Source organism: Dipodomys ordii, unplaced genomic scaffold, assembly GCF_000151885.1.
Source record: "Dipodomys ordii isolate 6190 unplaced genomic scaffold, Dord_2.0 Scaffold18, whole genome shotgun sequence".
Lineage (NCBI taxonomy): Eukaryota > Metazoa > Chordata > Mammalia > Rodentia > Heteromyidae > Dipodomys > Dipodomys ordii.
In genome coordinates, this window is record NW_012267234.1 from 8,627,815 (window position 1) to 8,642,059 (window position 14,245).

The following is a 14,245-nucleotide window of genomic DNA, read 5'->3' on the forward strand; positions in this document are numbered from 1 at the left end:
AAGAAAGAAAGAAAGAAAGAAATGGCTGAGTAGCCATGATATGGGAACACCAGAGGTGGGCGTGGGAGTTAGAGACTGAGAACCAGAAGCTGAGATGCTGCTGCTTCTTGCCCCTGAGTCCAGCTTTCTGCCAAGGCAGCAGCATGACCCCTGTTGCAAGGTCAGTGTTGCATCTTACCACCAACATTCAGATCCCCTCTGCCTCAAATGCAGAAATTCCAGGGAAGAAGCTGGGTGCCAGGGACTCATATCTGTAATCCTGACTACTTAGGTGGCTGAGAGCAGAAAACCCCCATCTAAAAATAACCAGCAGAATAAATGGCTGGAGGAGTGGTTCAAATGGTGGCACAACAGGTGGGTGTAAAGCATGAGGCTTAAAAAATCCCAGTACTGAAGAAAAAAAAATCCAGGGAAGAGACTTGATGTTCCAGCTAAGATAACTTCTATATCTCCAGATTAATCAACTTGCTGGGCCAGGTAGGATTGCTCAGCCTGCACCATAGCCATTTATGACCAGTAGGGTAGGGGGGTGTGTGCCAGGGACTAGAGTATGGTCCCACACAGCTCCAAAGCAGTAGCTTGGCCAAACCCACCTGATGATGATGATGATGATGATGATGATGATGATGATGATGATGATGATAATGATGATGGATCCAAGATAGATTAAAGCTGAAAAGATTAGAACTTACTACTTTTTGTGACTACTGAACTATAAATGTTCGGCCTTTCTGGGTGAAAACGTAAGTGACAGTTTGAAAGGCCTAACATTTAAAACTGCTCCCTATCTGCCTCTTCTGCATAATCATTTACATAGATCTACATACCTTAGACTCGGATTTCTCTTCCTTTTCTGCATCAGACTTAGGATATATTGTACTTTCTGTAGAGAGGCTATTCCTTCTGCTTCCAATTCTGATATAAAGGCACCAAGAAGACTTTAGACATTGAAAGTCACAGGATTTTAAAATTTTAGAGGTGAAAGAAAATTTATAGACATTTAACTTATGTAACACAAAAATATCTCTTAGTATACTAACATCATGAGTTGCTCCTTTGAAATAAGGTCTTTATAGTCAATTAAGTTTGGAAAGTGCTTTATACATCTATCTGTTGCTCTCCTGGAGATTCCATACATGTCATTCTATTATTGAGTCTGAGAAGCCTTACAGCATAGAGAAGCAACAATTTCCTAAGTTCATTTACCAAGGAACACTTTGCCATCATATGCATGCCAAGTAATAATGTTTCATGAAACATTATTTGGGAAAGAATCCAGCCATCTTGTTTTATGAATGAAGAAACAAGTTCATGAAGAGACCCTGGTTAGAACTTTCCAAAGCTAATGCCAGGAAGATTTAGCATTCATTTCCAGTTGCTGCTGGTAACTCATATTGGCCGTGTGCTAAGGAAAGTATCATACTGTCCCCTTTCTTCCTTGTAAATCTAGAACACAGTTTGTCATGTTACCCAGGGTACCTTAAGTAACATCATTAAAGTGAGTCAGTAAACAAATTAAGCACTAGGTTTGCAAAAGACTACTGTTTCCTTTCTCTGGATCAGATTATTATAGCAACTATTTTGCTTGATTTTACTTAAAATATATATATCTTATAGCTGGGCACAGGTGTACCATTCTTGTAATCCTAGCTGCTCAACAGCTGAAATCCAGAGGATGATAGTTCAAAGCCAGCCCAGGAAGAAAAGACTACAAGACTCCATCTTCAAAATAACTGGGGAATAGTAGTGCTTGAGGGATGGGTTTAGTAGTAGAGCTTCAGCCAAGCAAGAAAGTTAAGTGAGTTTGAGGGCTTGAGTTCAAACCCCAGTACTTGCACAAAAAAAAAAAAGAAGAAGAAGAAAGGAATCAAGGAATCTTCTTCTTCTTCTTCTGTTGTTGTTGTTGTTGTTGTTGTTGTCAGTCAGGGGGCTTAAACTCTGAGCCTGGACTCGGTCCCTAAGCTCTTCAGCTCAAGGCAAGTGCTCTACCACTTGAGCCACAGTGCCACTGCTGTTTTTCTGGTGGTTAATTGGAGATAAGAGTGTCTCAGGGCTGGGACAAGGTGGCTCAGTGGTAGAGCGCTTGCCTTGCATGCCTGAGGCCCTGGGTTCGATTCCTCAGCACCACATAAGCAAAAACCAAAAAGCCGGAAGTGGCGCTGTGGCTCAAGTGGTAGAGTGCTAGCCTTGAGCTGAAGAGCTGAGGGACAACGCCCAGGCCCAGAGTTCAGGCCCCACGACCGGACCCCCAAAAAAAAAGAGTGTCTCGGACTTTACTTGCCCGGGCTGGCTTTTAACTGGCTTTGATCCTCGGATCTCAGCTTCCTGAGTAGCTAGGATTACAGGCATGAGCCACCAGCACCCAACTTCAAGGAATCTTATGGAAGTATGATTAATAGTCACATTTTTAAACTTGAGGAAAAGGTAACAGGTCCCACATCTTCTATATCCCCATTATCTGAAAGACTCAAACCAAATCACCTGAACATCCTACACAAATCATGGCTAATAGAAGGCTGTTTGTAATGCTAGAAGTCGTAGTATCCAGGAGAAATTCAAGCCAGACAACCTCCCTGCAGCATATGTACTGACTGTCCAGGAGAAAGATGGAAAAAGAGTGGATCTGAGTGCCCTAACATCCAAGACGTGGCAGCGACTGCTGCTTTTTTGTCCTTCTTCATGTTCCACTACCTTTTGCCAAAAGCACAGTCCAACCACAGATTATGCCATCCAGCAACTTCCCATAATGCTATAAAGAAAGGAACAATGAGAAACCAAAGGAGACCAAACATCTTCAAGGCTTCCACGCTGTGGAGAGAGCCCTAGGACCTTTCCTCCTACCCTACAGTCTGACAAGGGTGTTCTCCCTCAGAGAGTAATTAAGCTGATACCTGATGGGTATCTGGGTTGCAGAACCCTTTTGTCTTTTAGTGCTCTGAAATTGAGGAGTTTTGACTTTATGTACATTTCTTGAAGTGATGGGAATGAGTGCCCAGAATGATACAGTGGGGTATACCCCAGTTCATTTTCATAACCCCATGCTTTGCTTACTGATTGCAGATCTGCACCAAGTGATTTCTTATCCTCTGAGGTTAGGTACTTAATAATATGTGAAAATATATTAAGGGCTTATTGTACACCACGAAGCTCTTCAATCCATTATCCTCTGAATCCTCCTAACAACCTTGGAGGAGAAATGTGATTATTAACTCTAATTGTGGAAAAGAAAATTGAGTTCCAGCAAGTTTACAATTAGATGCTCAGCAATAGCACTGTGGCTGTCACTCTGTCCACTCAGCTGTTCTGAAGAACCTATAATAGACCTTTGCTATCTGAAGGTTATCTGTTGTTGCAGAGAGATTGCCACTGAAGTAAAGCCATGAATGCTCTGGATGCAGAGTTCAGCACTGTACTACAGATGCTTGATACCTTTTTCCCATAACACCACCCAACTTTTCTAAAGGCATGCTGCCTTTCAATAAACCTAGAATTGTCACTTTAACACTTTAAGTTCACTAACTTTTACCTTTGCTTTATGGGCATGATTTACTTTTGGGAGACAGATCTTTACAAGATTAAGTGCAAGAAAATTCTCAATTAACAGTAATTTAAACACAACTAATAATAACAAAAGAGTGACTGAAATCTCTACATCTACTAGGGTTCCCAATGCATGTGTAGAAATTTAATTTTTTTTCTTTTTGAAATTAATAGTTTTTAACCATACTTGACCAAACAACACACAGAAATGTGGTGGGCTTACTGTGATTAGAACTAGCTTGAGGTTGTACCTGAGGGAAAATGATTTGTTGTAGGTGTCTTGGATTTCTGTCCTTCACCCTGGACTTCTCGAATTCTGTGGATTGACTGTGGTTCAGTTACTTCAAATGGCAAGAGAATTTGAACCAGAAAGATCTTTGTCAAGGGTGAATCCGCAGATGACCCGTCTCCATTAATACTGCTTTAGTATTTCTTGTGTGCCAAATGAAGACCAGAGTCCTTTGTAAGACAGACAATACATGTTGGCCCCACCTGTTTACTTTGGCTTGTTCACTCTCCACAATGATTTGCCTCCATATTTTGGTTCATACTGGGCTTTAAACTCAGGATCTAGTGCTTGCTGGGCAGGTGCTCTACCATTTGAGCCATTTCCCTAGTCCTCATGTACTTCTTATGCTTCAAATGCCTTCTTTTATCTCACTCATTCATGTGATCAGCTTATACTCATCTTTTAGGGACTCCATTGAAGTGTTACACTGCTTGTGAAAAACTTTTCCTGACTTCTCAGGTAAAATAAAACTGGCTGTAGCACTTTCCATATGGGCTCAGGATTGGCATAGATTCTGTGGTGCTTAGCCTACATGTCTGTGCCAGCAGGAAACCATGGGCCCCCAAACACCTCCTCACTGTGACATCCAGAGAGATGTCTCTTAAATTTCCCTATGAAAGTTCTGGGACTTATAAACTCCTCCAGTGTTCCAGTTTCCCAACAGCTGAAGTTGTCTGAACAAGTTCTCTTAAGGAGGAAATTTTTGTCTATTCTTACTTGGAAAGGTTTGGGTTTTGGGTTTTTTTTTTTTTGTTTTTTGGGGTTTTTTTGTAGTTCCTGTTGAGTTGTATGTAGGTTGTTGTCAAACCAGCTGGGAGGAGTCATGAGGAAGAATGACAGACTGAATATTGATGAACATCCAGAGTTGGTCTACATTTCAAAATGTTAACTTCTCACGTTATATAAAAAATCTGTCAAAATTTTAACACATGTATGTCCCTTAATTCCTCCCATCTGGACAAAGGTTTCTGCTGTAACTGGCTACCCCAGGGACTGGGGCAGCCTTACCTGATCCTTACATTTTCCTACAAAATGAATGGCAGTAGTTTATGACATCCTCTTGTCTTCAAAACCAGGCTTCACACACACAGGTTTAAGAACAAATCCTTCTAATACTTTGGCAAGAAGGTGCAATTTTTTTTCAGTGGGGGGGCGGTTAAACTCAGGACCCCACGTATGCTAGGCAAGTACTTCATCTTTTGATCCACACCCCTAACTAGTCCTTTTGTTTTTAGGGGTTTGTTTTGTTTTTGTTTTCCCATATAGGTTTCATCCTACCATAGTTCTCCTACCTCTGCTTCCTGAGTAGCTAGGACAGTAAGAGTATACCACTATCCCTGCTTGGGTTGTTTTTGTTTTTGTTTTTTGCTTTGTTTTAAATTTATTGCTGTCTTCAAATAGTTATACAAAGGGGTTAGAGTTTAACATGTCCACCTATGTATTCGTCTTCATCAGTCAGTCACCCCTTCAATCATTCCCCCCAGCACTGTCCCCTCCTCATCAGTTTCAACAAGTTATGTTGGTTACATTGTCATGTATATACATTGAGTCTTGTGGCTGTATTCACCCACCATGCCTCTTTCTTTTCATCTACCCTCTCCCTTTAGCCTTCACCCATCACAGTCAAGATGTTTCAGCTTCCTGATATTCATTTTGTTAAACTGTCTTTTAATTGTGGGGTTACATCATTAAATCTCATTCCTGCCTATACCAGACCTGAGTCAGTTTGCGCCTGCTTGGGTTTTTGTTGTTGTTGTTGTTGTGGGTTTTTTGTTTTTGTTTTTTATTTTTTTTGTTTTGTCAGTTGTGGGGCCTGAACTCTGGGCCTGGGCGCTGTCCCTCAGCTCTTCAGCTCAAGGCTTTTTTCTTTTTGCTTATGTGGTGCTGAGGAATCAAACCCAGGGCCGCATGCATGCAAGGCAAGCATTGTATCACTGAGCCACCTTCCCAACCAAGCCTGCTTGTTTTTGAGGTAGAGTCCTACTAACTTTTGCCCAGGCTGGCCTCATATTGTAATGCCTTGACTCTGCCTCCTGATTAGCTGGGATTGCTCTCATGCACCACCATACCTGCTAGGAAGTTGAATCATAATTTGTGATTCAGAAACTATGACCACAGCTGGTCGCTGGTGGCTCACGCCTGTAGTCTCAACTACTCAGGAGGCTGAGATCTGAGGACTGCAGTTCAAAGCCAGCCTAAGCAGGAATAAACCGCCAGAAAACTGGAAGTGGCCCTGTGGCTCAAGTGATAGAATGCTAGCCTTGAACTGATGAGCTTGGGAACAGTGCCCAGGCCCAGAGTTCAAGCCACACGACCAACCAAAAAAAAAAAAAAAATTATGACCACTCACCTTTTTTGGAAAAGAAAGTCTTTATGGATAGTTAAGAAAATTACAAGTTGAGGGGGCTGGGAAGGTGGCTCAGTGGTAGAGCGTTTTCCTTGCATACCAGAGGCCCTGGGTTCAATTCCTCAGTACCACATAAGCAAAAAAAAAAAAAAAAAAAGCCGGAAGTGGCACTGGGCTCAAGTGGTAGAGGGCTAGCCTTGAGCTGAAGAGCTGAGGGACAGTGCCCAGGCCCAGAGTTCAAGCCCCATGACGGGACCAAAAAAAAAAAAAAATTACAAGTTGAGTATCCATACTTAGAAGCTTATACTTGTAATCCTAGCTATTTGAAAGTCTGAGCTCTGAGGATCGAAGTTCAAAGCCAGCTCAAGCAGAAAAATCCAGCAGATACTTATCTCCAGTTAACCACCAGAAGTGGATCTCTAACTCAAAGTGGTAGAGCAGCCCCAGTACCCACACAAAAAAAGAAAAAGAAAATCAAAAATTGCATTGGGTTACGTCCAAATTACTTTGTCCTTGTAACCACAGTTCTTTCATAGGCAGAGTCATCAATAACGACATCCACCTTGAAATCAAGGCATATTCTTTACTTGTCTCTTACCTGCTGTTTTTTTTTTGTTGTTGTTGTTCTAACATCCTACATTACTACATCCTCATTTTTACTCGAATAAGGGTTGTTTGTGGGTTGTTAGTGTCACCTGGAGAGCATTAAAAAAAAGTTTGTTTTTTTAAAAAAAAACAAAGAAAACAAAACCCCTGGGGCTGGGAAGGTGGCTCAGTGGTAGAGTGCTTGCCTTGCATGCATGAGGCCCTGGGTTCGATTCCTCAGTACCACATAAGAGCGAAAGACATTCAAGGGATTTTTTTCATGTGTCGCAGAGGTGGGGAATGAGGCAGTGTAGCCAACTTTTCTGGTGGGGTTGCTTTCTCCAACATGGGCTACGCTATGTGCATATTAGCACATAACACTGACCCAGCCAGACCTCTAATGGATGTAGCAGCACCTCTGACTTTCTCTGGCCTTTGGTTCAGCCTCCTAACCCTATATTCCTGAATTCTCCTTCAGGGAACATTGAGTTCTACCATGTAGATACCATGGGGAGTGTAGTCAGCACATCCCCTACCCACACAGGTACAGCTAACTTAAGCTACACTGAGGCAAGCCTCAAAGCAAACTGGTTTTCTGAATCTTGGAATCACCCCTAGCCTATCTGCTGCCCCGCTCCATTCCATCATTAGCCAGCTAGGTACCGTGCAAACAAGCAAGTCTGATGGTACAAAAAGATCTCACTATGTTCTCCCTGCATATCAGATTACCCAATAAGGTACACTTGAGAGCTAATCTCCGAATCCTTTCCCTGATTTGAAAAGTGGACAGGAGGGGCTGGGAAGGTGGCTCAGTGGTTAAAGCACTTGCCTTGCATGCCTGAGGCCCTGGGTTCGATTCCTCAGCACCACATAAGCAAAAACAAAAAAGCCGGAAGTGGCGCTGTGGCTCAAGTGGTAGAGTGCTAGCCTTGAGCTGAAGAGCTGAGGGACAGCGCCCAGGCCCAGAGTTCAGGCCCCATGACCGGACCCCAAAAAAAAAAAGTGGACAGGAATACCTGCATTGTAGCTGGTGAGATGACACTTGAGAAAGGTTTGATTAAATTGCTCAGTGCCTGCAAGTAGTAAGCACTCAGTATGCGGTAGTACTGAGCCATTTACAGGTGCTGTATAGTTCTACGCTGGAGCTTTTAGGGACTGAAAGGAAACAGAACTGTGTTACCCTCAGCAGGTATCAGCATGGAGATACTCAGGTAGGGGACAATGAAGCCTCTCTACCACCTGAGGTGACTGACTGCACTTTTAAGGCTGGGCTTGTAATCACCTGCTCAGGATGGCGCTGCCAGTCTTTCTCCCCCACGACAGCAAATAGTAGTAGCCCACCATCTCTGCATAGGCTCCAGCCATTTTCCTTGCCGCCTTTGTTCTATTTCAGTGCCTGTGGGGGAGCAGGAAAGCAGCCGCCTTCCTCGGGTTGCTATTTAAAGACATTCTAAAAGATGCCGCCACTGCCTCTCCTACCTCTGCAGCAGCGGCTGCTCCTGTCCCTGCCACCAGCCAGCTGCACCGTCTGTGCCCTGCTAAGCCTCCAGTGGAGCCTAGCAGGAGCTCGCCTGCTAGCAGCATACACTTTAGGTGTGTGACAGCCTGTTTTTTTGTTTAGGGCCCTGAGCTGTCACCCCTGCTAGGGGTTGACTGCCAGCTGCCATCTTGTTCTTTGTCCCTACTCTTCCTGGCCTGTCTGTGTCCCTGTAACACTTTTGGCAATTGACCAGTTGACCGTTTCTCTTTTACTGTTTCAATGAAAACCTTGTGCCAGCCCTGCCATTCCTTTCCCGGCTCATCTCCAGTTCACACTGGGGATGCTCTCTCCATTTAACAGTCAGACATAGTCCCAAAAGGGTAAAATTGCCATTTATCTCTAGGTCTAGCAGAGAAATACTGTGAAAATGGAAGGGTTTTCAAAGGCTCAGTAACCTCTCGTTAATAATGCCTCCCTGAGCTCAGCGTATCTGTGTGTCAGGCATGGCTGAAAACCCTGTATAGACATCAGTAATCCTGCCTTTTCTCACTGACCCTCGCAGAGCTTTCAATGACATATCTCAAAAGCCTGGTGCTTTTCTTTGAATTGGCCCTAATTTCTTTTTCAGAGATCCATCAAAGTGAAGCTTTGGGGTTTAGAGTATAGGGCAGAGCTCCTGAATAGGGTGGGGACTGCTGCCTCCATCCTGCTTCTCTGATTTGTTTTCTTCCCATTACCTTGGAAGGCTACTCACCGCAGAATTCCTCCTCGTGCCCTCAATTCTGCACAGCAACACAATCAGGGTGCTCCAGTGGGCTGCACATCAGTTCACGCTAGCCGACTCCTGCCTTAGACAGCTTGAGTCTGTGTGTCCTCCACAGCTCCTCATCGCTTATGCACTATGCACAGGCCTGGCCATTTTGTTTATTTGTTGGCTTTTCTCTAGTATTTGATTTCAGAGATAAGCCTTTTCCCTTGTTTTTTTTAGCTTCTTGGTGACATACCCACTTAATGTGGTGGTGATAATAATAATGATCTTTGGAATTTGCTTATGATAGCAAACACTTCTGTATACATCATCTCTAACCCCACAACAGACAATATGTGTGTTTCATGAGCCCCACTTCATAGTAGTGGGAATAATAATCATTTAGGGATGCAGAATAATATGGTGATTGGTAGAGAATACCAGCTCCAGAGTCAGACTGCCAAGGTTTGACTCCTGGCTCTGCATAGTACTAGCTGTGTGACCCTGGGAAAAATGGAGCTATCATAGTTCTTCTTCTGTTGTGTTGTTGTGAGGATGAAGTGAGTTATTAGATAAAATGTCTAGGACCACACATTCCACATATCAAGTGCTATGCAAGAAGCAGCTATTATTCATTCACTTATTCATTCCTCCCTCCTTGCTACATACTAGGCTGAGCTCCAGGCCTCAGTGATAGGATACTAACAAGCTGTTCAGTCATTCATAGATATCATACTATTATTGAGGAGACTGACAAACACCACCACTTGCTTAACATCCATCTTATGCAGTCCTGTGCTCAGATCTTTACCAGTGTTGACTTTCACATTAATTCTCAACAAGAACCTTCAAGGAAAGGAGTGTTCCTTCCCACTTTTACAGGTGTCACCAGGGTTCCAAATGGGAAAACTGTTTGCTAAAGACTTTCAGGCTAGGAATGGGAGCTCCAGGATTACCTCTGCCTTCCCAGGTTCAACTCTGCATGTTGCCTTCATCTATGGTGTGAGCTCCAGAGACATTGTCCCTAGTCACCCAGAATATTTAGCATAGCCTCTTGCACACAATTTTGGAAACATTTGCTGAGTTCTTCTCTGTTGATGATCCTAGACTCTACCCTCTAACTCATCTGCTCACTCTCCTTCCCTCAGCCACAAAAATCACATATAGGTCTCCCTCCCTCCCTCCTTTCCTTTCTTTCTTTTCTTTTTTTCCCTTCATCCCTTTCTGTTCCAAGATAGAGTCATCTTATATTTTAATACACTTCCCAGGCTGTAGCCACCTTAGTCTTCCAAATAGCTGGGATTATAGGTATACACTGAGATGCTAGCTTTTATTCAGTATCTAGGAGCCCTCATTTTGATCTTGGTGCCTCCATGTCTGATGACATATCAAGACCTTTCTGGGGGGGGGGGGAGGGAGACAGAGAGAAGGGAAGGGAGAGAAGGAGGGAGGGACAGAGGGAGGAGAGGAGAGAGGAGAGAGAAAAAATTGTACCTGGAAGTCAGCTGGTGGCTGACACCTGTAATAATAGCACCTCAGGAGGCTGAGATCTGAGGATTGTGGTTCAAAGCCAGCCCAGGTAGGAAAGGCTGTGAGAACTTTTATCTCCAATTAACCATCAGAAAACCAGAAGTGGTGCTATGGGTCAAAGTGGTAGAACACTAACCTTGAGCAGAAAAGCCAGAGACAGCACCCAGGCTCTAAGTTCAAGCCTCATGACCAACAACAACAAAAAAGGAATTGTACATGGAAAAGCCTCTGCCAATTCTCATCTTACTGCATCCTTGTTTCTGGAAGTGGCTCATTTGTGATCATTCTTTTGCATTTTGTTAATTACACATACTAATAACAGAAGGATTATAGTTTTGCTCATCTAAGATCTTCTAGTCAAATCATCTTGAAATAAAAATGTTAAATCTTTAGATTTTTTTTTTTAATGTAACTGCTGGGCACAGCCGCTCACCCCTGTAATCTTAGCTACTAAATAGGCTGAACTCTGAGGATCATAGCTGTTTGAAGCCAGCAGGGGCAGGAAAGCCCATGAGAGCTTTTTTTTTTTTTTTTTCAATCATAGGGCTTAAACTCAGGGTGCTGTCCCTGCACTTTTGCACTCAAGGCTAATACTACCACTTTGAACCATAGCTCCACTTCAATTCTCTGGTGGTTAATTGGAGATAAGAATTTATATCTGTGACATTCTTGCCCAGGCTGGCTTTGAACCAAGATCCTCCAATCTCAGCCTTCTGAGTAGTTAGGATTACAGGCATGAGCCACCTACACCTGACTCCATGAGACTCTTATTTCCTATTATCCACCAAAAAGTGGTATGAGTGCTAACCTTGAGCAAAACCAGCTCAGAGAACCTAGTCCAAGCCCCAGGACAGCGCGCACGTACACACACACACACGCACGCACGCTCAGGGAACTTAGTCCAAGCCCCAGGACCGCGCACATACACACACACACACACACACTCTCAGGGAACCTAGTCTCACACACACACACACACAAACTATCTGTTCATTACTAAATGCCCTGCTAATAGAACTTGTGTCAGAAAGGTAGTTTGACGAGAGATGTGTTTTTTTTCTTCTATATTTTCCATCTACCCTGCATTGTTGTTTATGGCTTTTATAATCAAAAAATAAGTACATTTAGGAACTAAAAAGAAAGGTATCTGCCATGCATTCTTCTTTTGATCTGAACTCAAGAATAAAGCCTCTTCAGAGATGTTGGGCTGAGCTTATTGAAATTGTCAAACACTGCTTTCCTGCCTTTCTTTGCATTGAAAGTGCACCTGTGTGCCCAGGGCAGTCTTTGGCTCTCGATGGTCCCTTTCAGTAAGCCCTGCCTCTTCCTGCCTTTTCTTAGCCACTCTAGCCCCAAACACTGCCCTTATCCCCCGAGGCTTTGTGTGTTTGAGGGAAACTGGCACCAGAGAAGGTAGGGCAGAGGAAAGAGGATGCCCTATGTGTGTGTGTGTGTGTGTGTGTGTGTGTGTACACATGTATGTGTTACACACTCTACAATTCTTTGATAAACTCCTGGACTCTTATTTCCTTCCAAAGTTTTCAGAAAAGGAATGAGGGTACTTTAAATTGTCTCTGGCCAGGCTAGAGATACCTAACTCAGTGATAGAATGTGTATTTAGCATGTGTAATGCCTTGGGTTTGATCCATAACACCAAACAGCCGAACAAGCTTGGCCAAAGAACAGCTAAGATGGAGAGAATTCTTCTTTCAACCTGCTGCACTAAGCTGCCTCAGACCAGCCACGCCACCTACACCTCTCCCTTCCCCCTTTTCTTTCCCTGGGAGTTCCTGGGCTCCACGCTGCCAGAGATGAATGGCAGGTGTGTTGAAGTCTTAATGAGAGGTTTCCTCTGCTGGATTGCCTATATCCTGCCCACCTGAGAGGCCCCTGTGAGTAACTTTACCTTTGAACTCTCCTTGTATTCAGCCCCTGATCCATGGGATTTGGTGACAATCCCTGGCTGGCAGGAAGCTTTGATCCTTGGGGAGTCCAAAGGAAGTCCTGTGATGTGTGGGATCCCTGGAGTTACTGGGATTGGGGAGAAGCTGTATGAGGATGGGTTGCTAAAATAGACCCATTAATTAAGAAGGAACCTTTGCTTAACACTTACTTAACTAAAAAAAGAGATCCGGTGCCTGATAACAGAAGTTCTGCATCCCTCAAGGTTGAACTAGTGTTTGCACAAGCTTTACTGTTAGGTTAAGGACACAGCAGTGCCAAGAGGAAAATTCCTACCCACACCCTAGATGAACAGAACACCTCAGGACTTCCCCTTTCAACTAGGTAAAGGTGTATTTCTTTGAAGTTAGGAGGATGTAGGAATTTGGGGGAGAATCTTAGGATACTTCTGACAAGTATAAGAAAGGGAAAAAAGATGATCATGTAATGAATTGAGACTCCAGAAGTTCTATATGTGAGATGCTCTCTGCTAAAATACAATGGAGAAAAGATTAGAGACTGGTCTTTAAGCTGGTTTTGCTTAGAAACTACCTTTCTTGCCAGGTGCTGGTGGCTCACATATGTAATCCTAATCTGAGGATCACGGTTCAAAGCTAGCCCAGGCAGGAAAGGCTGTGAGACTTATCCTCCAATAAACCACTCAGAAAACCAGAAGTGAGACTGTGGCTCAAGTGGTAGAGCACTAGCCTTGAGCTGAAGAGCTGAGGGACAGTGCCCAGGCCCAGAGTTCAAGCCCCATGACCGACCTTTCTTGGAGGTGGCTTGGGGGTGAAGAGACTTACTAGAGCTTCTCAAAGCCTTTCTTTGCTGCCACTCATTAAATGTGAGAGTGAAATCCCAGTTCTAAAGATGAGGGAACTTCCTTTGCCTGCACGTAATCAGAAGGATTTAGAGCAGAGACCACTGTGAGAAGTGTATACCTGCCCCCCACCCCAGCTGGGGCTGACAAAGAGGTGGATTTGTGCATTTTCCATCTTTTATATCATAAGCCTACTGCCTGGGCACAATACAGACCTGCCCTAATGAATGAGTAATCATGAGGCAGTCGCTGGGAAGTTATCCTCTTTCCAGAATAGTGTCATTTTCATACTGCCAGGAAAGAAAGAACTTCTTTGAGGAGAGACAGGACTTCATCATCATGCAAAGATAAGTTGTGAGAGGGTGGGAGCACAGTGCTCCAGTTAGGTCTATGCCTACCCTGGCAACCTGACTTCTGTTGTATCTCAGCAGCAACCTGAGGAGCTGTCAGGGATGAGGTGATGTTGGATAGGAAGCACTGAAAGTCCACAGGACTGTGCCATCATATGTGACCCAGTATCAAATCAAAATGCAGAATTCTCTGGGTGCCAGTGGCTCATGCCTGTAATCCTAGCTACTCAGGAGGCTAAGATCTGAGGGTCGAGATTTGAAGCCAACCCAGGCAGGAAAGCCCTCCAGACTCTTATCTCCAGTTAACTTTAAAAAAAAAAAAAAAGCCAGAAGTGGAGCTGTAGTTCAAGTGGTAAAGCATTGTCCTTGAGGGAAAAAAAGCTCAGGGACAGTGCTCAGGCCCTGAGTTCAACCCCAGGACCAGAACACACACACACACACACACATGCACACACCTGCAAGATCCCTCTTTAAAAGACAAGCACTGGAGGCCTGGGAAGGTGGCTCAGTGGTAGAGCGTTTGCCTTGCATGCATGAGGCCCTGGGTTCGATTCCTCAGCACCACATAAGCAAAAAGAAAAAAAGCCGGAAGGGCGCTGTGGCTCAAGTGGTAGA

General features: G+C 44.0%; 1 protein-coding gene across 1 annotated transcript in view; it reads left to right on the top strand.

Moving 5' to 3' along the window:
- Tango6 (transport and golgi organization 6 homolog (Drosophila)) overlaps nt 1–14,245 on the top strand; it is a 171,325-nt gene that overhangs the window by 149,359 nt on the left and 7,721 nt on the right. The window contains 1 exon segment of the mRNA XM_013012670.1: nt 8,155–8,354. Within this exon segment, the coding sequence (XP_012868124.1) occupies nt 8,155–8,354 (200 nt within the window).